This window comes from Balaenoptera musculus, chromosome 6 (assembly GCF_009873245.2).
Source record: "Balaenoptera musculus isolate JJ_BM4_2016_0621 chromosome 6, mBalMus1.pri.v3, whole genome shotgun sequence".
NCBI lineage: Eukaryota > Metazoa > Chordata > Mammalia > Artiodactyla > Balaenopteridae > Balaenoptera > Balaenoptera musculus.
In genome coordinates this window covers 51,804,375-51,830,392 of record NC_045790.1, presented here as the reverse complement: position 1 = coordinate 51,830,392, position 26,018 = coordinate 51,804,375, and the positions used below count along the sequence as shown (strand labels likewise).

The window sequence follows — 26,018 nt, the reverse complement described above, 5'->3', positions numbered from 1 at the left end:
AAAATGGCAGAAGACCTGAGTAAACATTTTTCCAAAGACATACAGATTGCCAACAAGCACATGAAAAGATGCTCAACATCACTAATCATCAGAGAATTGCAAATGAGATATCACTTCACACCTGTCAGAATGGCTATCATTGATAAGAACACAAATAACAAATATTGGCAAGGATGTGGAGAAAAGGGAACCTTGTACACTGTTGGTGGGAATGTAAATTGGTGAGCCATTGTGGAAAACAGTATGGAGGTTTCTTAAAAGACTAAACATAGAACTACCATATGTCCCAGCAATTCCACTCCTAGATATATGACTGAAAAAAATGAAAACACTAATTTGAAAAGATATATGCACCCCAATGTTCATTGCAGCACTATTTACAATAGCCAGTACATGGAAGCAACCCAAGTGTCCATCAACAAATGAATGGACAAAGAAGATGTGGTGTGTACACACACACACACACACACACACACACACACACACACACATATACATACAATGGAATACTACTCAGCCGTTAAAAAGAATGAAATTTTGCAACAACGTGGATGGACTTAGAGGGTATTATGCTAAATGAAATGTCAGAGAAAGACAAATAATGTATGATATCACTAACACATGGAATCTAAAAAATACAACAAACTAGTGAATATAACAAAAAAGAAACAGAATCACAGATATAGAGAACAAACTAGCGGCTACCCATGGGGAGAGTGAAGGGGGAGGAGCGATATAGGCGTATGGGATTAAGAGGTTCCAACTACTATGTATAAAATAAATAAGCTTCAAGATATGTTGTACAACACAGGGAATATAGCCAATATTTTATAATAACAATAAATGGAGTATAACGTTTAAAAATTGTGAATCACTATGTTATACACCTGAAACATATAATATTGTACATCAACTATATCTCAATTTTTAAATAATTAATTAATTAAAAATAAAACTAAATATGTTTAAAAAAAGAAACAGTCTTAAGTAAAACTGCTTGATACCCATTTTGTCAAGCTCCTGACCTACCTACTTCAAAAAGTAGTTATGAAATTTTTCTAACAAAATGTAAATAAATGTTATTCATGAAATTTCTTTATCAATAATCTAGAATAGGTCAAACATATCTCTTCAACCTTATTCGTTCTCTTACCTTGCATAGCAGACTTAATTTTTCATGGTGTAATGGTTATCTTGAGGCCCAGCTCTGGAACTTTCTAGATTCCAGATGGATAGATCAACTTAACCTAAATCTCAGGCTTCCCATCTACGAAATGGTAATAATAATAATAGAATCTTACCTCATAAACTTGATGTCCCCCTTAGCACAAATTCTGACACAAATGATCTTAACTGCCCAGAACTTACCTATCAGTCCTGGTGCTGGCTTCTTCATGATCTCTCCAGCCTGCGGGGGTTTCGTGATATTAAAGAAGATGTAGTCATCACTGGAGTCCATGTCTGAAGCTCTCAGCTTGGAACCCTGGATCAGTATGGTCTGTCCCTCCTCCAGTTCAATCACAACATTGGTTATGAGGAACGGTGGACTATCATCTTTGGGCAAGATGTTGATGGGAAACTTATGTCGGATGCTGTGTTGGCCGTCGAATATCCTGAAGACCACAAAGTCTTTGGTGGAGTCACTGTCGTCATGATGATATTGAACGACTCCAGCCTGAAGGTCAGCCACGGTGAAGAGAAACCCCTTCTCCCCTGATGGAAAGAACAGAGGCAGAGCGGAATGAAAAAGGTGTGGAGGCAGCAGGTTAGTGAAAGCAGCACTACAGGAGAGGGTGTGAAATGGAAAGTGGTGCAGCCAATGCTTCCCTCACCTGGAAAAACCATAGATTGTTTAGTGGGTTCTGGGGCTCCAAAGACCTGGTTTTGAATACTGGCTGTAATACTTATTAGCTGGGTGGACTTGGACAAGGTATTTAATTTATTTGAGACTCATCTATAAAACAGAGATAATAATACCTACCTAACATTCCCTCTTAAGGATGAGAGAACTCACATAATAGTGTACCTACAATAAGTATTAATAGTTCTTCGACTCATTATCATCATCCGACAGCACTTCTTAGAGTAGTGGTCTCGAACTAGCAGCATCAGCACCATCGGGGAAGTCATTATAAATGCAAGTTCTCAGGTCCTACCCCAGACCTACTGAATTAGAAATTCTGCCGGTGGGTCCCAGCAATTTATGTTTTATCAAGCCTTCCAGGAGTCTAATGCACGCTAAAGTTTGAGAATCACTAGCTTAATGAGCAAGAGCTAGAGCTCTGGTAGCAAATGGCCTGGGTTCGAATCCCAGCTCGGCCACTTTCCAGACAGACAAGTCAACTTATCTAAATCTCAGGTTCCCATGTGCAAAGTGAGTGTAATAATAGTACCTTGCTTCATAAAGCTGATGTGAGATAAAGTATGTAGAATGCTTTGTACGATCTGGCACAAAGTAAATGCTTAATAAATGTTTACACTATTTTCTTCCTCTGAGCCAGAGCATCATTGCATTATGGGCTATGACTCTCCACTTCATTTCTATAGTACTGATAAACATTGCTTCACTCTGCACAAACTATTACAATTCTTGACGGCAGGTGTCCCATTTCTTTCCCCACTCCATATGGTTTTATGGATTAAACATGAGTATAATGAACACTATGAGTTACTTGCCCAACAGGAACTTTCTGTTTCTTCCTCAGTACCAGAATCCTAGTTTTATTTAGAATGGTAATATGACTATTTAAAAATACTCAGGTTCCCAGACTCTGTTGCACCTAGGGGGATAGTATGTAACTTGATAAGAGATATAATCAGACTTCATTGTATCAGGTTCCTAGGAAAAGTTGTAAAACAGAGCAAACTTAGATGGCGTAATTTTTTTTATTGTTCCTTCTCTTTCTTCCTTCCCCTAACACTGATTAAAAGCCTAGAGGGGTAGGCACCATCCTGTGACCACTGACAGAGCAGAAAAGAGCCGCTGGCATCATGGATACAGAATACCTACCTCTGTGCAACTTGTCACAAGGAGAAAGTGACTCCTGAATTTTTAAGCTGCTGTAGTTGGGTTTTCCTTACATGCAGCTGAACATCCATCCTAACTAATACATCCAGCTTAAGCTAAACTCCCATTGTCTTGGGATTAGGCAAGAGAATTTATCATTTTATTTTTGATTTTATTTTTTCAGAATTTCCTAATCACAAACAATGATAAATAAGAGCTCTCTTTCTACTTTACAGTTAAGCAAACTAAGAGGATAATGGAATTAAATCCTCTGAGCTCATTACAAGGAATGGACTATATTATCATTAAGTATGGATATTTTTATTAGGGCCATTACCTTGTTAACTACCATCTTTATAACTATAAATTCATTTCTTTTAAACAACAGCAACTGCTACTAATAACATAACAGCATAATTATTACTAACGTATTAAAAAAACATAAGTTTTTCTGTTTTTTCACTGCATTTCTCTGAAGCAGAGAAATGAAAAGGAAATATTTTGTCTTCGAACTGGGATAAGATAATCTGTTAAGGAGTATATTTAGAAGGAACCCTACATGGCTCTGAGATTTAAACAATGACTCAAGTACAAAAGACCATTCATAAAATGTCCTCCATTGATTTGAGCATCCTAATACAAAAGCCAATGGTTTCAAGATCTCCGGATCTGGGGATTACGATAATTCATTTAGAAATGAAGCCCAAGAGATACTACATATATCCTGTTAAATGTGATTTGCTTTTGGAGAAAATACTTCTTGGGTTTTTTTCTAAGTTACAAAGTTTGTTCATTCACCTCTCAGAGTAAGCCGTCCATGCTGCAGGCCACCCACGATGACTACCTGGACAGCATGAATGTCATTATTGTCAACAATCTGAAACTGTTCCCAGGTGATGGCCCGAGACTGTCCCTCTAGGAGATTCAGACCTACAAGAGAAAGCACAAAAAGTGTCCTGGAAAGTTCTATGACATGCCAAGATGCCTACCTTAAGACAAGATTAAAGAATTTTCACTCACAAAACTAGGTAAAAATTGTATCTTCAAAAGCTTCTCGAGAAACTGGAATTTAGTGTTTACTTTAAGTAATATTTTTACTATTAGTACTATTAACTCCAACCTGACAACTGGTTCCTTATGACATATCCTTTAGAGGGCATGATGGTGCCAAAAATGAATATTAGAAGGAAATAACAGATGTTATGTTCACAGTGGTCTCTAGCTCAAAAAGGTTCACAAGGAATTTTTCAAAGGCGGCATTCACATATTTTAAGTGGGCAAGAGTCAGAAGTGCTTTTACACATAAATTATAAGAGCATAAGTATCCCACGGGATAGAGAATTAAAGTGGTTAAATACAGAGTTACTGTGCTAGGGAATATTTAATGATGTTAGACAGGAAAGGTCTGATGCTTTATAATGAGGGCTGTGTTTTAATCTAGACTCTAATAAGGAAGGGACTTTTGTAACTAAAGGAATTAAAAATAAAACCTTCTCCTTGGACCCAGCATGCTGGAGGGGATATGGGGAGAGAATGAGCGCTGCTCAGAGCAAGAATACAGACTCCAGACTGAACACTGCCGTTAGAGACAGGAAGCATCAACCATTTCCATTACCCAGTAGAGCCGGGGGCCAACAGACTGAAGAGACTCTTGAAAAGGAGCAAAGCCTTTTAAAGAAGCAAGGTGATGAAATTTAAAGACGGTGCACTGGTGGACCCAGTTAATGCTTCCCCTCAAATCTACCCAGCTCCCCTTCCTCCTGATGTTGACCATTTGCCTGCTTTCTAGCTGCAGCAGTTCCAACAGGCTTCCCACAGTCCCCACATTGTAAAGCCCTGGCTGCCACCACTGCCTCATCTTCTGATGCTGCTGCCCTCAACTGCCCACCAGACGAGGTTTCGGCGTGACCTTCCCTGTGACCATGGCCACGTCCCACACCATGGGACTCAAGGAGTTTGTGCAGTGGCTGTTAAGAAGAGCCAGGTAACGCAACCTAGGCATGTGGGGAGTTAACATCCAGTGAGGCAAACTGACCAGGGTGAGAGAGGAGATGGAAGGAGCTGACATGTGTTTGTTCACACTTGCTCAAGCCCACCCCTGACTCTTCCCACACAGAGTGGGTTCATCTCCTACTGGAGATATCAGCACTATCGAGCAATCAGCTTTATTTTCTTGTAAACCTATGACCAGCTCAGTCACACCACCTTTTTATTTGCCACCCCCAAACCCCCAACTTCCCTTCTCCTTACTCTAGTTTTCAGTAAAGCGTTAGTGCATATAATTTGCCTAAGGGGCTGTTTGCTATGGTACCTGGGCTAAGACATATGGCATACTGAAAGAAAGAAAGGAAGGAATGAAAGGAAGGAATGAAAGGAAGGAAGGAAAAGAAGGAAGGAAGGGAGGGAGGGAGGGAGAGAGGGAGGAAGGAGGAAGTGGGGGAGAGAGAAATAAGGATGGGTAGAAGGAAGGAAAGCAAGGAAAGACGGAGGGAGGGAGGACAAGCACATATAAAGAATCTCTGCGACTGGTAATAAGGGTTTTGAAGCCAAGAGTGCAGAGTACAGCACAGGACAAGGCATCATGGGATGCAGGAGAGGAGCAAGTGAGAACACTAGAAATTTATATAGCAATATAGTAATGGTGGTTATGTCTTCGTGGTGGAGTAATGAGTGATTTTATTCACCCGTTATTATTTCATTCATTTATTCATTACTATTAACTCATTATTATTTATCCTACTTATTGTGCTTTCCAAGTTTTCAATGATGAACTTAAGTTCATAATAAATAAAATTTTATTTTAAAAAGAATTCTGGTGTCCAAACTAGTCAAAACCAGATTTGGAGCTCTTAACAAGCCTGGTTTCACAGATCACACACACACATGCAGACCATTAAGTCTCTACACTCAAGCAATAACGTAATTAATATTTGATTATTACTAAACTTTAGATCACTAATTCATTCTTTTCTCTCATTATCCCTCAAACAGAGGTAGAGTAGGACAGAGAGCCAGATTATAAATCAAGGATGCCCAACCAACGTTGTCCCTCTCTACTGAAACTCACATACATACAAATACACACACATGGTATGTTACCCATGTGCAAGCACACACACATACACATACACAAGCACAAGAGGTAATCGGTTTAAGCTGCCACCTGAGTATTTAAATCAGACAGATATTTCTGTGTTAACTGAACCTACCAACACTACTTATAAGTATGTTTTGAATGCTCTTGATGGTATTAATGGGAAAGGGAAAAAATCTTCATTTACATTTCACATTTACATTTGATCTAAATATATACATTACATTTTAAATCTACTCAGGAATGAGAGGCAGTGCAAAGCCTTCTTTTAAAAGAAATAAAGCAGGAGGAGGTCAAGATGGCAGAGTAGGAAGATGCAGAATTCACCTCCTGTCCTCCTCCCACCCCTGTGAATACAGTAAAAATACATCTACATGTGGAGCAATTCTCACTGGAAATGGACTGGAGACTGACAGAAAGACCCTTATGCAACCAAAGCTATAAGAAAGATCCACATGGAGTTGGGTAGGAAGGGAAGAGAATCAATCAGGTTGGGACCTGCACCCCTAGGAGGGGACACAGAAGAGGGGGGAGATTACAAGGGTGGAGATATCCCTGGGGAGTGGCTTGAACCACATCCTGGGTCCCCCAGCCCTGGGGTCCAACAGTGGGAGGACGAGTGCCCTTAGATGGTTTGAAAACCAATAGGACTGACAACAGGGCTGTAAGAAATCTAGACTCTGCTCATGAAGAATACACACATTCTTGCTCACTCCCATGACAAGAGAGAGAAAGCAGATTGAAACTGCCCAGGACTCTGGCTGGTTTCCCACAACTGCCTCAGTGCATGCCCTGGCCCATGCCAAGCACCCTTTCCAGCCCCTCTTGCTCTGAGGCACAGTTCCCCACTAGAACCAGGGCTGCCACAGCTGAGGAGAGTGCACAGTTGTGGGGGAGGGAGCTGGCTTGAGCCCAACCCAGGGTTTCTGCTCCAGCTCCAGGGTGGTGTTGGCCACTGAGCAGAGGAGAAGCTCCCACTCACACCTGGCTTTGGCTCTAGCTCCTCCATCTCCAGCCCCAACCCCTACAAAGTTGATAGCTGCCAGCACGTTCTGGGGAAAGACATGACTTATGTTCACACCAGATCAAACTCTCCCGTGAAATCCACTGGGAACACACAGACTGTATAGGGATGCTCTCACACAAGGACACACATTCAAGCCCAGGATAGGTAACTTTTACCTAATTTTATAGAGACAGAGAAAGTTAACCAAAACAATAAGACAGAGGATTTTATTTCAAACAAAAGAAGAAAAAAAACCAACCAATGCAACAGAGATGAATTAATTACCAGAAAAAGAGTTTAAAGATTAGTAATAAGAATGCTAACTGAACTAGGGAAAAGAATAGATGAACTAGAAAATATGGAAAAAACAGTCAAAACTGAATATACAATAACTGAAATGAAAAACATACTAGAAATAATTAACAACAGACTAAGTGATACAGAGGAACACATAGTGTTCCGGAAGATAGAATCATGGAAAACATCCAATCAGATCAGCAAAAAGAGAAACAAATTTTAAAAAATGAAAACAGTTTAAGGGACCATTGGAACAACATCAAACATAATAACATTCACATTACACGGGTCCTAGAAGGAGAAGAGAGGAAAAAAAAGGGGTCAAAACTTATTTGATGAAATTATAGCTGAAAACTTCCCAAACCTGAAGAAGAAAACAGATATCCAGGTACAGGAAGCATAGAGCATCCCAAACAAGATGAAATCAGAGAACCACACTAAAACATATCATAATTAAAATGGCAAAAGTTAAAGATAAAAGAGAATTCTAAAGGTAGCAGAAGAAAAACAAAGAATCACATACAAGGGAACCCCCATAAGACTATAAATGGATTTTTCTGCAGAAATTTTGCAGGCCAAAAGGAAGTGGCATGATATATTTAAAGTGCTGAAAGGGGAAAAACCTACAACCTAGGATATTCTATCCAGCAAGATTATCACTCAGAATTGAAGAAGGGATAAAGAACTTCTCAGATAAGCAAAAGCTAAGAGTACATCAACACTAAACCAATTCTAAAAGAAGTGTTAAAGGTTCTTCTCTAAGTGGAAAAGAATAGGCTACAACAAGAAGTAAGAATCTGTAGGAAAGGAAAAATCCCACTAGTAAAAGCAAATATATAGTAAAGGAACACAAGCATACCACTAAAGAAAATCACCAAACACAAGGGAAGAAACTAAAAGAAGAAGAAAAGAACAGAGAGGAGCAACAAAAAGAATCAGAAAACAAGTAACAAAGTGGCAATAAGTACATACCTATCAATAATCACTTTAAATGCCAGTGGACTTAATGTTTCAATGAAAAGACATAGGATGGCTGATTGGATTAAAAAAAACACACACACAATAAAACCCAAGATCCATCCATGTGCTGCTTACAAGCAGTCCACTTCAGAGCTAAAAGCACACAGACTGAAAGTGAGGTGATGGAAGAAAGATACTTCATGCAAATGTAAATGACAAGAAAGCAGGGGGCAGGCATACGCATATCAGACAAAATAGACTTTGAAACAAAGTCTTACCAAAAGACAAAATGGGCATTATATAATGATAAAGGGATAAACAGAAGAAAAGGATATAACATTTGCTAACAAATATGCCTAATATAGGGGCAACTAAGTATATAAAGCAAATATTAACAGACATCAATAGAGAAATTGACAATGATACAATAATATTAGGGGAATTTAACATCTCACTTACATCAATGGACAGATCATCCAGACATAAAGTCAACAAGGAAATAATAGTCTTAAATGACACTTTAGACCAGTTGGACTTAATAGATACCTACAGGATATTTCATCCAAAAACAGCAGAATACACATTCTTTTCTAGTGTACAGAGAATGTTTTCCAGGGTAGATCACATGGTAGGCTACAAAACAAGTCTCAGAACATTTAAGAGGATAGAAATGATATCAAGCATTTTTCCAACTACAATGGTATGACCAGAAATCAATTGCAGGAAGAAAAATGAGAAAAACACAAACACGTGGAGACTGAAAAACATGCTACTAAAAAAACCAATGGGGCTTCCCTGGTGGCGCAGTGGTTGAGAATCTGCCTGCCAATGCAGGGGACACGGGTTCAAGCCCGGGTCTGGGAAGATCCCACATGCTGCGGAGCAAATGGGCCCGTGAGCCACAACTACTGAGCCTGCGTGTCTGGAGCCTGTGCTCCGCAACAAGAGGCCACGACAGTGAGAGGCCCGCGCACCGCGATGAAGAGTGGCCCCTGCTTGCCACAACTAGAGAAAGCCCTCACACAGAAACGAAGATCCAACACACCCAAAAATAAATAAATTAATTAATTAAAAAAAATACCAATGGGCCAATGAAGAAATCAAAGAGGAAATCAGAAAATACTTTGAGAGAAATGAAACAAAAACAAACAAACCGACAACTTTCCAAAATCTATGGAACACAAAAAAAGCAGTTCTAAGAGGGAAGTTTATAGCAATACAGGCCTACCCTAAGAAACAAGAAAAATATTAAAAAACAACCTACCCTACTACCTAAAGGAATAAGAAAGAGAAGAACAAAGGAAGCCCAATGTCAGCAGAAGGAAGAAAATTATAAAGATCAAAGAGGAAATAAATAAAAACAGAGACAAAAAAAACCCAATAGAAAAAAATCAATGGAACCAAGATCTGTTTTTTTGAAAGGTTAAACAAAAACAATAAGCCTGTGTCCAGGTTCATCAAGAAAAATAGAGAGGACTCAAATAAACAAAGTAAGAAATGAAAGAGGAGAAATAATCGATATCACAGAGAAAAAATCATAAGAGAATAATACAAACAGTTATATGCCAACAAATTGGACAACCTAGAGGAAAAGGATAAATTTCTAGACACATACACTCTTCCAAGACTGGATCAGGAAGAAATAGACAATCTGAACAGACTGTGCACCATTAGTGAAACTGAATTAGTAATAAAAAAAAAATTTTTTTTAAATGATAAAAAAAAACTGCCAGCAAACAAAAGCCCAGGATTGACAGCTTCACTGGGGAATTCTCCCAAACATATATAAAAAAACAGCTAATACCTATCTTTCTCAAACTATTTTTTAAAAATTGAAACAGAGAGAACTCTCCCAAATTAACTCTACAAGGCCACCATTAACCTGATACCAAAACTAGACAAAATTACCAGCCAATATCTCTGACGAATATGGAGGCAAAATTCCTCAACAAAATATTAGCAAAATCAAATCAACAATATCTTAAAAGGATCATACAACATTATCAAGTAGAATTTATTCCAGGTAAGCGAGGATGGTTCAAGATCCATAAATCAATCAATATGATACACCACATTAACAAAAGGAAGGATAAAAATCCCATGATCATCTCAATAAGTGCAAAAAAATGATCTGATAAAATTCAACACCTTTTCATGACGAAAATTCTTATCAAAGTTGGTATAGAGGGAACATATGTCAACATAACAAAGGCTATTTATGACACATCCACAGCTAACATCATACTAAACAGCGAAAAGCTGAAAGCCTTCTTGCTGAACTCAGGAACAAAACTAGGATGCCCACTCTCCTTACTTCTATTTAACACAGTAATGAAAGTCCTAGCCACAGCATTCAGACAAGAAAAAGGAATAAAACGCATCCAACTGGAAGGGAAGGAGTAAAACTGTCACTATTTGCAGATGACATGATACTATATATAGAAAACCTTAAAGTCTCCACCAAAAAACTATCAGAACTAATAAGTGAACTCGGTAAAGTTGCAGGATACAAGATTAATATACAGAAATCTGTTGCTTTTCTATAAGCTAATAATAACAATCATAAAGAGAAAACAATCCTTTTTAAAACTGCATCAAAAAGAATAAGATATCTAGGAATAAACTTAACCAAGAAGGTGAAAGACCTGTACTCTGAAAACTACAGAAAGCTGAAAGAAATTGAAGACGATACAAAGAAATAGAAAGATATCCCATGTTCATGAATTGGAAAAATTAATATTGTTAAAATGTCCATACTACTCAAAGCAATCTACAGATTTAACGTAATCCCTATCAAAACACCCATGACATTTTTCACAGAACTAGAACAAATTATCCTAAAATTAACATAAAACCATAAAAGGCCCAGAATTGCCAAAGCAATCTTGAGAATAAAGAACAAAGCTGGAGGTATCATGCCCCCTGACTTCAGACTATACTACAAAGCTATAGTAATCAAAACAGTATGATACTGGCAAATAAACAGACACATAGATCAATGGAACAGAACAGGAAGTCCAGAAATAAACCCACACACTTATGGTCAATTAATCCATGACAAAGGAGGTAAGAATATACAATGGAAAAAAGAAGTGGTGCTGGGAAAACTGGACAGCTATATGTAAAAGAATGAAATTAGAACTTTCTCTAACACCATACACAAAAATAAACTCAAAATGGATCAAAGACCTAAGTGTAAGGCCGGACACTATAAAACTCTCAGGGGAAAACACAGGCAGAAAACTCTTTGACATAAATCACAGCAATATCTCCTTTGATCCACCTCCTAGAGTAATGAAAATAAAAACAAAAACAAATGGGACCTAATTAAACTCAAAAGCTTCTGCACAGCAAAGGAAACAATCAACAAAATGAAAAGACAGTCCATAGAATGGGAGAAAATATTTGCAAATGATGCGACTGACAAGGGATTAATCTCCAAAATATACAAATAGCTCACATAGCTCTATGTCAAAAAAACAAACAACCCAATCAAAAAATGTGTGGAAGATCTAAACAGACAGTTCTCCAAAGAAGACATAAAGATGGCCAATAGGCACATGAAAAGATCCTCAACATCACTAATTATTAGAGAAATGCAAATCAGAACTACAATGAGGTCTCACCTCACACTGGTCAGAATGGCCGTTATCAAAAAGTCTACAAACAATAAATGCTGGAGAGGGTGTGGAGAAAAGGGAACCCTCCTACACTCTTGGTGGGAACGTAAATTGGTACAACCACTATGGAGAACAGTATGGAGGTTCCTTAAAAACTAAAAATAGAACTACCATATGATCCAGCAATCCCACACCTAGGCATATATCCAGAGAAAACCATAATCTGAAAAGATACATGCACCCCAATGTTCATTGCAACACTACTTATAATAGCCAAGACATGGAAGTAACCTAAATGTCCACTGACAGAGCAATGGATAAAGAAGATGTGGTACATAAATACAATGGAATATTACTCAGCCAGAAAAAAGAATGAAATGATGCCATTTGCAGCGACATGGATGGACCTAGAGATTATCATACTAAGTGAAGTAAGTCACACAGAGAAAGACAAATATCATATGATATCACTCACGTGGAAAATAATTTTTAAAAATGATACAAATGAACTTATTTACAAAACAGAAACAGACTTACAGATATTGAAAACAAACTTATGGTTACCAAAGGGGAAACAAGGGGGGAAGGATTAAATAAGGAGCTTGGGATTAACATACACACACTATTATATATAAGATAGATAACCAACAAGGACCTACTGTATAGCACAGGGAACTCTTCTCAATATTATGTGTTAACCTATATGAGAAAAGAACCTGAAAAAGAATGAATATATGTATAACTGAATCATTTTGCTGTACACCTGAAACTAACACAACATTGTAAATCAACTATACTGCAATAAATTTTGTTGAAAAAAGAAATGTAAGTAAATAAAAAAATAAAAAATGAGGATGTGGTAAGACCACACCACTCTTTTCACATCTTTGGTGGTGGTTCTAATACCTGTGGTTCCCCCAAGGAATGTAGTATTGCTTTTGATTTATTATTTTTTTAGGCAAGTGAAATACCACATGCTTCCTTTGGTCTTTTAGACCATAATAGCTTTTATTGTAAGAGTCTGGGAGCTAAAGTGAGGATTCTACTATCTGCTGAGGGTCGCTATTTAAACTACCACACAGAAACTAGAAAATAAACCATGAGTGATAATCAGGGTTCCACTGAGACCACTGACAGATATCCTGGTTAAAAATCCATTTATCTCCTAAACTCAGACTCCGTGAACTCCCGCTCCAATGGCATCCTGTGTCCCCAGGTACCAGTGTTGTTGCAAAGTCACTGTTCAATAATGCCTAGAAGTTTGAGGTAGTTGCCTAGTCTCAGTGTGCAGTGACCATGAGAAATGTCTACAGGTCCCATTGGGGAAGGGGAGTCCCCTTATGTGTTGGTGATATTACTGAAGTTTCTTCCTCAGGTGTGCCTGCCTCCTTTTCTAAGGGCTCTGGGTCTATAAAGTAAGTCAGTCTAGAGACTGAAGGAACAGTAACAGTTCCCTATACCATTGGCTCAATTCAGGCAAAGTCCTACAGTAAACCAGGCCCCTACACATAAGAGAATGAAATTATAACATTTTCTCATGTCATATACAAAAATTAACTCAGAAGGGATTAAAGACCTAAATGTAAGACTGGAAACCATAAAGCTCCTAGAAGGAAACATAGCAGAACACTCTTTGACATAAAACATAGCAATATTGTTTTGGATCTGTCTCCTAAGGCAACAGATATAAAAGCAAAAATAAACAAACGGTATCTAATCAAACTTAAAAGCTTTTGCACATGAAAGGAAACCATCAACAAAATGAAAAGACAACTTACTGAATATCCAAATATATAAACAGCTCACACAACTCAACAGCAGAAAACCAAACAATCTGATTTAAAAATGGTCAGAAGGAGGAGCTTCAAGATGGCGGAAGAGTAAGACATGGAGATCACCTTCCTCCCCACAAATACATCAGAAATACATCTACATGTGGAACAACTCCTACAGAACACCTACTGAATGCTGGCAGAAGACCTCAGACCTCCCAAAAGGCAAGAAACTCCCCATGTACCTGGGTAGGGCAAAAGAAAAAAGGAAAAACAGAGACAAAGAATAGGGACGGGACCTGCACCAGTGGGAGGGAGCCGTGAAGGATGAAAGGTATCCACACACTAGGAAGCCCCTTCACTGGCGGAGACGGGGGTGGCAGAGAGGGAAGCTTCGGAGCCACGGAGGAGAGCGCAGCAACAGGGGTGAAGAGGGCAAAGCGGAGAGATTCCCGCACAGAGGATCGGTGCCGAGCAGCACTCACCAGCCCGAGAGGCTTGTCTGCTCACCCGCCGGGGCGGGCGGGGGCTGGGAGCTGAGGCTCGGGCTTCGGAGGTCGGATGCAGGGAGAGGACTGGGGTTGGCTGCGTGAACACAGCCTGAAGGGGGCTAGTGCACCACAGCTAGCCGGGAGGGAGTCCCGGAAAAAGTCTGGACCTGCCAAAGAGGCAAGAGACTTTTATTTGCTTCTTTGTTTCCTGGTGCGTGAGGAGAGGGGAGTAAGAGCGCTGCTTAAAGGAGCTCCAGAGACGGGCGCGAGCCGCGGCTATCAGCGCGGACCCCAGAGACGGGCATGAGACCCTAAGGCTGCTGCTGCCGCCACCAAGAAGCCTGTGAGCAAGCAAAGGTCACTCTCCACACCGCCTCTCCCGGGAGCCTGTGCAGCCCGCCACGGCCAGGGTCCCATGATCCAGGGACAACTTCTCCGGGAGAACGCATGGCGCGCCTCAGGCCGGTGCAACGTCACGCCGCCCTCTGCTGCCGCAGGCTCGCCCCGCATTCCGTACTCCTCCCTCCCCCCGGTCTGAGGGAGCCAGAGCCCCTGAATCAGCTGCTCCTTTAACCCCGTCCTGTCTGGGCAGCAACAGACGCCCTCAGGCGACCTACACGCAGAGGCAGTGCCAAATCCAAAGCTGAACCCCAGGAGCTGTGCAAACAAAGAAAAGAAAGGGAAATTTCTCCCAGCAGCCTCAGGAGCAGTGGATTAAATCTCCACAGTCAACTTGATGTACCTGCATCTGTGGAATACCTGAATAGACAACGAGTCATCCCAAATTGAGGAAGTGGACTTTGGGAGCAATGATATTATATTTTTTCCCCTTTTCCTCTTTTTCTGAGTGTGTATGTGTATGCTTCTGTGTGTGATGTTGTCTGTATAGCTTTGCGTTTACCATTTGTCCTAGGGTTCTGTCTGTCCGTTTTTTCTGTTTCTTTTTTTTTTAGTATAGTTTTTAGCACTTGTTATCATTGGTGGATTTGTTTTTTGGTTTGGTTGCTATCTACTTTCTTTCCTTCTTTTTTTGTTTTTTTTACTTTAAAAAAATTTTTTAATAATAATTTTTTATTTTAATAACTTTTTATTTTATTTTATCTTCTTTTTTCTTTCTTTCTTTTATTTTCCTCCCTTTTATTCTGAGCCATGTGGATGACAGGCTCTTGATGCTCCAGCCAGTCGTCAGGGCTCTGCCTCTGAGGTGGGAGAGCCAAGTTCAGGATATTGGTCCACAAGAGACCTCCCAGCTCCACATAATACCAAACGGCGAAAATCTCCCAGAGATCTCCATCTCAATGCCAAGACCCAGCTCCACTCAATGACCAGCAAGCTACAGTGCTGGACAGCCTATGCCCAACAACTAGCAAGACAGGAACACAACCACACCCATTAGCAGAGGGGCTGCCTAAAATCATAAAAAGGCAACAGACACCCCAAAACACACCACCAGACATGGACCTGCCCACCAGAAAGACAAGATCCAGCCTCATCCACCAGAACACAGGCACTAGTCACCTCCACCAGGAAGCCTACACAACCCTCTGAACCAACCTTAGCTACTGTGGGCAGACACCAAAAACAACGGGAACTACGAACCTGCAGCCTGTGAACAGGAGACCCCAAACACACTAAGTTAAGCAAAATGAGAAGACAGAGAAACACACAGCAGATGAAGGAGCAAGGTAAAAACCCACCAGACCTAACAAATGAAGAGGAAATAGGCAGTCTACCTGAAAAAGAATTCAGAATAATGATAGTAAAGATGATCCAAAATCCTGGAAATAGAATGGAGAAAATACAGGAAACGTTTAACAAGGACCTAGAAGAACTAAAGAGCAAACAAACAGCGATGAACAACACAATAAATGAAATTAAAAATTCTCAAGAAGGGATCAATAGCAGAATAACTGAGGCAGAAGAACGGATACATGACCTGGAAGATAAAATAGTGGAAATAACTACAGCAGAGCAGAATAAAGAAAAAAGAATGAAAAGAATTGAGGACAGTCTCAGAGACCTCTGAGACAACATTAAATACACCAACATTCGAATTATATATAGGGGTCCCAGAAGAAGAGAAAAAGAAAGAGACTGAGAAAATATTTGAAGAGATTATAGTTGAAAACTTCCCTACTATGGGAAAGGAAATAGTTAATCAAGTCCAGGAAGCACAGAGAGTCCCATACAGGATAAATCCAAGGAGAAACACGCCCAGACATATACTAATCAAACTATCAAAAAGTAAATACAAAGAAAAAATATTAAAAGCAGCAAGGGAAAAACAACAAATAACACACAAGGGAATCCCCATAAGGTTAACAGCTGATCTTTCAGCAGAAACTCTGCAAGCCAGAAGGAAGTGGCAGGACATATTTAAAGTGATGAAGGGGAAAAACCTACAACCAAGATTACTCTACCCAGCAAGGAGCTCATTCAGATTCGACAGAGAAATTAAAAACTTTACAGACAAGCAAAAGCTAAGAGAATTCAGCACCACCAAACCAGCTTTACAACAAATGCTAAAGGAACTTCTCTAGGCAGGAAACACAAGAGAAGGAAAAGACCTACAATACCAAACCCAAAACAATTAAGAAAATGGTAATAGGAACATACATATAGGTAATTACCTTAAATGTAATGGATTAAATGCTCCAACTAAAGACATTGACTGACTGAATGGATATACAAACAAGACCCATATATATGCTGTCTACAAAAGACCCACTTCAGACTTAGGGACACATACACACTGAAAATGAGGGGATGGAAAAAGATACTCCATGCAAATGGAAATCAAAAGCTGGAGTAGCAATTCTCATATCAGACAAAATAGACTTTAAAACAACGACTATTACAAGAACTAAACAAGGAAACTACATAATGATCAAGGGATCAATCCAAGAAGAAGGTATAACAATTGTAAATATTTATGCACCCAACATAGGAACACCTCAATACATAAGGCAAATACTAACAGCCATAAAAGGGGAAATTGACAGTAACACAATCATAGTAGGGGACTTTAACACCCCACTTTCACCAATGGACAGATCATCCAAAATGAAAATAAATAAGGAAACACAAGCTTTAAATGATACATTAAACAAGATGGACTTAATTGATATTTATAGGACATTCCATCCCAAAACAACAGAATACACATTTTTCTCAAGTGCTCATGGAACATTCTCCAGGATAGATCAAATCTTGGGTCACAAATCAAGCCTTGGTAAATTTAAGAAAATTGAAATGAGACTAGATATCAATTACAGGAAAAAATCTGTAAAAAAATACAAACACATGGAGGCTAAACAATACACTACTTAATAACCAAGAGATCACTGAAGAAATCAAAGAGCAAATCAAAAAATACCTAGAAACAAATGACAATGAAAACACGATGACCCAAAACCTATGGGATGCAGCAAAAGCAGTTCTAACAGGGAAGTTTATAGCAATACAATCCTACCTTAAGAAACAAGAGACATCTCAAATAAACAACCTAAACTTACACCTAAACTAAATAGAGAAAGAAGAACAAAAAAACCCAAAGTTAGCAAAAGGAAAGAAATCATAAAGATCAGATCAGAAATAAATGAAAAAGAAATGAAGGAAACAATAGCAAAGATCAATAAAACTAAAAGCTGGTTCTTTGAGAAGATAAACAAAATTGATAAACCATTAGCCAGACTCATCAAGAAAAAAAGGGAGAAGACTCAAATCAACAGAATTAGAAGTGAAAAAGGAGAAGTAACAACTGACACTGCAGAAATACAAAGCATCATAAGAGATTACTATAAGCAACTATATGCCAATAAAATGGACAACCTGGAAGAAATGGACAAATTCTTAGAAATTCACAACCTTCAGAGACTGAACCAGGAAGAAATAGAAAATATAAACAGACCAATCACAAGTGCTGAAATTGAAACTGTGATTTAAAATCTTCCAACAAACAAAAGCCCAGGGCCAGATGGCTCCACAGGTGAATTCTATCAAACATTTAGAGAAGAGCTAACACCTATCCTTCTCAAACTCTTCCAAAATATAGCAGAGGGAGGAACACTCCCAAACTCATTCTACGAGGCCACCATCACCTTGATACCAAAACCAGACAAAGATGTCACAAAGAAAGAAAACTACAGGCCAATATCACTGATGAATATAGATGCAAAAATCCTCAACAAAATACTAGCAAATAGAATCCAACAGCACATTAAAAGGATCATACACCATGATCAAGTGGGGTTTATCCCAGGAATGCAAGGATTCTTCAATATACGCCTATCAATCAATGTGATACACCATATTAGCAAATTGACAGAGAAAAAGCATATGATCATCTCAGTAGATGCAGAGAAAGCTTTTGACAAAATTCAACACCCATTTATGATAAAAACTCTCCAGAAAGTAGGCATAGAAGGAAGTTACCTCAACATAATAAAAGCCTTATATGACAAACCCACAGCCAACATCATCCTCAATGGTGAAAAACTGAAACCATTTCCACTAAGATCAGGAACAAGACAAGGTTGCCCACTCTCACCACTATTATTCAACATAGTTTTGGAAGTTTTAGCCACAGCAATCAGAGAAGAAAAAGAAATAAAAGGAATCCAAATCGGAAAAGAAGAAGTTAAGCTCTCACTGCAGATGACACGATACTATACATAGAGAATCATAAAGATGCTACCAGAAAACTACTAGAGCTAATCAATGAATATGGTAAAGTAGCAGGATACAAAATTAATGCACAGAAATCTCTGGCATTCTTATACGCTAATGATGAAAAATCTGAAAGTGAAATTAAGAAAACACTCCCATTTACCACTGCAACAAAAAGAATAAAATATCTAGGAATAAACCTACCTAAGGAGACAAAAGACCTGTATGCAGAAAACTATAAGACACTGATGAAAGAAATTAAAGATGATACCAACAGATGGAGAGATATACCATGTTCTTAGATTGGAAGAATCAACATTGTGAAAATGACTATACTACCGAAAGCAATCTACAAATGGAATGCAATCCCTATCAAACTACCACTGGCATTTTTCACAGAACTAGAACAAAAAATTTCACAATTTGTATGGAAACACAAAAGACCCCGAATAGCCAAAGCAATCTTGAGAAAGAAAAATGGAGCTGGAGGAAACAGGCTCCCTGACTTCAGACTGTACTACTGCAAAGCTACAGTAATCAAGACAGTATGGTACTGGCACAAAAACAGAAACATAGATCAATGGAACAGGATAGAAAGCCCACAGATAAACCCACGCACATATGGTCACCTTATCTTTGATAAAGGAGGCAAGAATATACAGTGGAGAAAAGCCAGCCTCTTCAATAAGTGGTGCTGGGAAAACTGGACAGCTACATGGAAAAGAATGAAATTAGAACACTCCCTAACACCATACACAAAAATAAACTCACAATGGATTAAAGACCTAAATGTAAGGCCAGACACTATCAAACTCTTAGAGGAAAACATAGACACAACACTCTATGACATAAATCACAGCAAGATCCTTTTTGACCCACCTCCTAGAGAAATGGAAATAAAAACAAAAAGAAACAAATGGGACCTAATGAAACTTAAAAGCTTTTGCACAGCAAAGGAATCCATAAAAAAGATGAAAAGATAACCCTCAGAATGGGAGAAAATATTTGCAAATGAAGCAACTGACAAAGGATTAATCTCCAAAATTTACAAGCAGCTCATGCAGCTCAATATCAAAAAAACAAACAACCCAATCCAAAAATCGGCAGAAGACCTAAATAGACATTCTCCAAAGAAGATATACAGATTGCCAACAAACACATGAAAGAATGCTCAACATCATTAATCATTAGAGAAATGCAAATCAAAACTACAATGAGATATCATCTCACACCGGTCAGAATGGCCATCATCAAAAAATCTACAAACAATAAATGGTGGAGAGGGTGTGGAGAAAAGTGAACCCTCTTGCACTGTTGGTGGGAATGTAAATTGATACAGCCACTATGGAGAACAGTATGGAGGTTCCTTAAAAAACTAAAAATAGAACTACCATATGACACAGCAATCCCACTACTGGGCATATACCCTGAGAAAACCATAATGCAAAAAGAGTCAGGTACCACAATGTTCATTGCAGCTCTATTTACAATAGGCAGGACATGGAAGCAACCTATGTGTCCATCAACAGATGAATGGATAAAGAATATGTGGCACATATATACAATGGAATATTACTCAGCCATAAAAAGAAATGAAATTGGGTCATTTGTAGTGAGGTGGATGGACCTAGAGTCTGTCATACAGAGTGAAGTAAGTCAGAAAGAGAAAAACAAATACAGTATGCTAACACATATATATGGAATCTAAAAAAAAAAAAAAAAGGGCACGAAGAACCTAGGAGCAAGACAGGAATAAAGACGCAGAACTACTAGAGAATGGACTTGAGGATATGGGGAGGGGGAAGGGTAAGCTGGGACAAAGTGAGAGAGTGGCATGGACATATATACACTACCAAATGTAAAATAGATAGCTAGTGGGAAGAAGCTGCATAGTACAGGGAGATCAGCTCAGTGCTTTGTGACCACCTAGAGGGGTGGGATTGGGAGGGTGGGAGGGAGGGAGATGCAAGAGGGAGGAGATATGGGGATATATGTATATGTATAACTGATTCACTTTGTTATAAAGCAGAAACTAAGACACCATTGTAAAGCAATTATATTCCAATAAAGATGTTTAAAAAAAAAAATGGTCAGAAGACCTGAATTAACATTTTTCCCAAGAAGACATACAGATGGCAATCAGGCACATGAAAAGATGCTCAACATTGCTAGTCATCAGAGAAATGCATATCAAAACCCCAATGATATATCACTTCACACCTGTCAGAATGTCTATCAAAAACAATGCAAATAACAAAATGTTGGCAAGGATGTGGTGAAAAGAGAACACTCGTACACTGTTGGTGGGAATGTAAATTGGTGCAGCCACCAAGGAAAACAGTACGGAGGTTTCTCAAAACGCTAAAAATAAAATTGCCATGTGACCCAGCAATTACACTACTTGGGTATACCTGAATAAAACAAAAATGCTAATTGGAAAAGATAGATGCACCCTAGTGTTCATAGCAGCATTATTTACAATAGCCACAATATGAAAGCAACCCAAGTGTCCATTAACAGATGAATGGGTAAAGAAGATGTGGTTTATATATATAATGGAATATTACTCAGCCATAATAAAGAATGAGATTCTGACATTTGCCACAACGTGGATGGACTTAAGAGCATATTATGCTTAGTGAAATAAGTCAGAGAGAGACAAATACTCAATGTTATCACTTATATGTGGAGTCTAAAAAATAAATGAATATGAAAAAACAGAAACAAACTCAGAGATATACAGAACTATGGGTTACCAGTGGGGAAAGGGAAGTGGGGAGGGGCAAGATAGGGAGAGGGGATTAAGAGGTACAAACTACTATGGGTAAAATAAATAAGATACAAGAATATATTGTACAGCCTAGAGAATACAGCCAATACTTTATAATAACTTTAAATGGAGTATAATATATAAAAATATTGAATCACTATGTTGTACACCTGAAACTAATATAAAATTGTAAGTCAGTTACACAATTTAAAAAAATAAAAGCAGTTTAAACTCTCACTTATGCATTTTCATTTCCATGCAACCCAACTTAACAATAAGACAATGGATTACAGTCTACGCCTTCCTTCGATCCTTCTGAACAATTTTGAGTTGGAGACCTTTCCTCTCCCAGTCCAACTATGCTCAATGTCACAAATAGTCACTTTTTTTGCCTCAATCAGTGGAAAGGGATCTTTTGGCTTATCTCCTCTAAAGGAAAGAACTTAGTTTCAGGACACAAGAATCCTGGATTTAAATTTCTCACCCTGACAGCAGGAAAAACAAAACCAAAAAAATAACTATCTGATACCCATAACCTGTCTGGTTTCAGTTGCCTCATGTGTAAAATGGGAATAAAGCTACCTTTTTTTCCTGACCCATATACTTTCTTGTCTTCCCTTCAAGGCTATGTTGTTTGACTCCTATATTGCACTTCACCTGTGTTCCAGGACACTCTCGGGGCATTTGTGTCTGCTGTTCTGATGGAGATGTGGACTGTAATAGGTGCACTCCTTTCAAAGAAGAAGTCATATACTTCCAACTCCACCTGTAAACGAACAATTGCATATGAACCACACATTGACCATTTATAATATAAAATACCATTATTTCTGGGCTATCCACCACAGATGGAGGCAAAACTGATTCAGGTTTCTTCTGTTGCCTGAGCTCATTTTTGACAACCTAATCTCACTTTTTCAGGCTGTAGGTCTTGCTCCTTAGTTTATCAGCGTTTTTAACTTTTCCTCTCTGTGAAAGAAGTTCTTAACCCGAAATAAGCAAATATGCTAGACATGTTTCCCTGCATTTGCTCAGAAGACTATGTCAGTCCAGCATCAGACCACGAGAGCCTCTCTCAAAGCAGTGGTTCTCCACTGGCGGAGCCTCTTCAATGACTCTGTGAATACCACATAGGCTAGCAGCTTTGTCTCTCTTCCTTCTTACCTCATAATGTCTCCTCTCAGAATGGCTGCTGTTTGGTGGCTGATAGGCAATTTGCATGTCGCTTAGATCTTTCCAGGTGAAGGAGGACACCGGTCTGGTGTGATCCCACAGGTGAGTCACATAGCCTTGGAGCGGGGCTTTAGTAACGTTGAACACCAGCAAGGGTTTGGGGGTCTCATCCTCTTCACAGTCCAGAACTGATGTAGTCAAAGAGGTCAGGATGAACTGATCCACTTCCAGAATAGACATGGCCATGAATGCAGCCCTTGGAATCTGATTAGGAATGCCAGCTCTGATATAGACGGGTAACCACACACTCTCTGACTTTTGAAGGAGAAAGAAAAGATGAAGGGGGAAACAATATAAATGATGCTATAAAATCAGGGTAAATAGTATGATATTTAACACAAATTTCCTTCACGCCAGCCTAAATACGTGTCTTTTACTGGTGGAGCACACAGAGAGCTAATGCTGGGCTCATACCTGAGGAAGCTCAGTGGCCAGAGGCAGAAGAATAATGGTATCTGTGCTGGGATCAGTCTCTAGTCCTTGTTTGCGGCAGGAAGGAATATACGAGTGCTCTCAGATGTGGAGCAAGTGGGACAGAGGGTTGCTCTAGGGTCATCCTGGACCCTGACCTTTAGGGTGCATCTGTGAGAAGCCAAAGAATCTGAGCAGAAAGAACCTGGAAGTGGAAATCATATCCTAGGAGCGTCGGGGGGAATTGCAATTGACCAATAAGGCTAGAAATGTACTCTCCCAAGATGAGAGACCTTCGCAATGGGGGATCTCCAGAGGAACCATGAAATTGCCCCGAGACTAAGAAGCAGCTTGAAACATCTGCCAGACTCAGAGAGCATGAAGTCATATTCCATCAGTGCCTGGTCAAATAAGACCTCTCTCTACAAACTTCTCCAAACCACCCACCCCCTAGCCAGCAAGACTCAAAAAGAGAGAGAAACAGAAAAAGACAACCCCACCCCCTTCTCACTGCGTGGTTTATAAAGACAAAGGAGTGTTATGCTGAGACAGCACAGAGTTTACACTATTTAGTCTTCACAAGCCATTGAAAAACATTTGAAGATTTATAATTTAAACAAGAATGGGGAAATTACAGTATGAAAGGACTGGTGCCGAACAATAAGACCAATTAAACCTAGAGTTAAGCCTAAATAAATGTTATTTGAAACATACTAACAAAATGGATACAAATATCAAAAGAGTGTACTTGAAATAAAAGATGATGCAAGCAATCATAAGGTATAAAAATGATAAACTGGAACTAAAGTTGCAGATTATATTAACCAAGACTGCTGGTGAGTAATTGCAGTGAGAAAGGATAAATAGGATCAATCCTCATAATATATAGGAAGGAGGCAAAAGACTTCATTTTTTACTTTAAATGTTAAAAATATAGGTTAAAGAATTTTTTAAATTTAGAAATAAATTTTAAAGTGGGATAAAGATTTTTCAAATAAGTAAAGATAAAGGCTAAGAAAATATAAACTAGAGTGCAAGATAATTTCTTTTAACTAGCAAGAAAGCAGAAAACAAGATGATAGAAAAAAACCCAGATATCCATTATTACAGAAATATAGCCTATATTCTCTTGTTCAAGACAAATATTCTGAAATTTAAATATCCAATTATATCTGCCTTACCAGAGAGGCACTTAAAATTATATACAAAGATTAAAAGTAAAAGGATGACCCTAACTTATCATGTAAAGTTTGCAGTTGTAACCATAAGAATTTCAAAGAGAGATGAATTCAAGGCAAGAAACATTAAAAAGGACAGTGTGGGCAGTTGACAGTGATAAAATGTACAAGACTAAGATTCTTATAAGCATCACTATATCTAATACTATTCTGGCCAAACCAGTGGAGAAAAGAGTAGAAAAAAGAGGAATAATTATTGAAAAAGAAAGGAAAAAATTATCATCATTAGTGAAAGATGTAACTATGGTCTTTAAAAGCCCAAAGAATTGAAAATTTTTTAGAATAATTGAATTCAAGAAAGAGGCCAGACAAAAGAAGATTAGTCCAAGTAATAGCTCTCTTATCTGTCATTGGTAACCAATGAGAAGAAATAGTGGAGGAAAAGAAGACTAGTCATAATAATTTTACAAAAACAAATTGCCTAGGACTGGACTTAAGTGTGCACAACTGACATGAAGAAAACTACAAACTTTACAGAAACATATCAAATATCATTTGCCTCGATGAAGTTAGATAACTTTTGTCCGGATGAGACAACTCAATATGGTAAATGTTCCAATATTCCAATTCTTCCCAAAATAATTTATAGTTTTAATCCAATCCTGATAAAAATATTTAGGGGCTTTTCAAAAAAACTAACATAAATATTTAATTATTTATCTAGAACTAAGAATAGGTGAGAATGGATAAGAAAATTTTGAAGACGAAGGACTCATCGCTATGAGGAAGGACTTGCCTGCAAAATGTTAAAGTCTATTATAGACCTTTTATATTTAGAACAATATGGTACTGGCACAAGAATAGGTAGGCAAATCTAAGGAACAAAAGAGCTAGCCTTGAAATAGACACATAATATCTTTCTATACAATAGAAGACTCATCTAAAATCGACGGGAAACATGTCCATTATTCAACAAATAGTGTTAAAAATTTTGGCCACTTGGAAAAAACTGTTCCGTGTTTCACAATACGATAAAATTCATTTCAGGCAGAATAAAAAGGCAAATATAAACAGGAAAATGTTTTAAAATCTATAAGAAATTACGGGTGAACAGTCATTTAGTCACTTGATGAGGATGGACTATACCAGCATAAAAATAATAAAATAACAAGACACAAAACTCCAAATATAGTATAAATTCAGTTCCATAAACTAACTCTGGTGTGCATGCCTCCCCACTCACTCTGTGTGTGTGTTTGTGTATGTGTGTGTAAAAGTGTGTATATATATAAAAATGGTAGAAATACCCCTAGTTTTGTTTTCTTATTTTTCTTTCTGGGCTTTTTAAAAAATATCCTCTGCTGTTGAGCATATTACTTTTATATCTGTTTGTGACATGCCAAATTGACTATGGAATAGGTTTATTCTAAATAATACAAGAAGGTCATTTTAAAGGGGAAACTCCTAATAAAACTGATCTGAAAACATAAACAAAACCCTATATCAATATA

At 38.4% G+C, this 26,018-nt stretch overlaps 1 protein-coding gene across 7 annotated transcripts in view; it reads right to left on the bottom strand.

Annotated features, from left to right (window-relative positions):
- Positions 1-26,018, bottom strand: part of FREM1 (FRAS1 related extracellular matrix 1) — a 172,795-nt gene that overhangs the window by 119,737 nt on the left and 27,040 nt on the right. For 6 of the 7 annotated variants that reach the window (XM_036856516.1, XM_036856520.1, XM_036856519.1 and 3 more), the window contains exons 6-9: positions 22,850-23,173; positions 22,343-22,451; positions 3,806-3,937; positions 1,369-1,713 (exon numbers count right to left, since the gene is read on the bottom strand). In XM_036856516.1, the coding sequence (XP_036712411.1) occupies positions 1,369-1,713; positions 3,806-3,937; positions 22,343-22,451; positions 22,850-23,173 (910 nt within the window). The remainder of the gene's footprint in view (positions 1-1,368; positions 1,714-3,805; positions 3,938-22,342; positions 22,452-22,849; positions 23,174-26,018) is intronic. The other variant, XM_036856518.1, reaches the window with a different exon arrangement.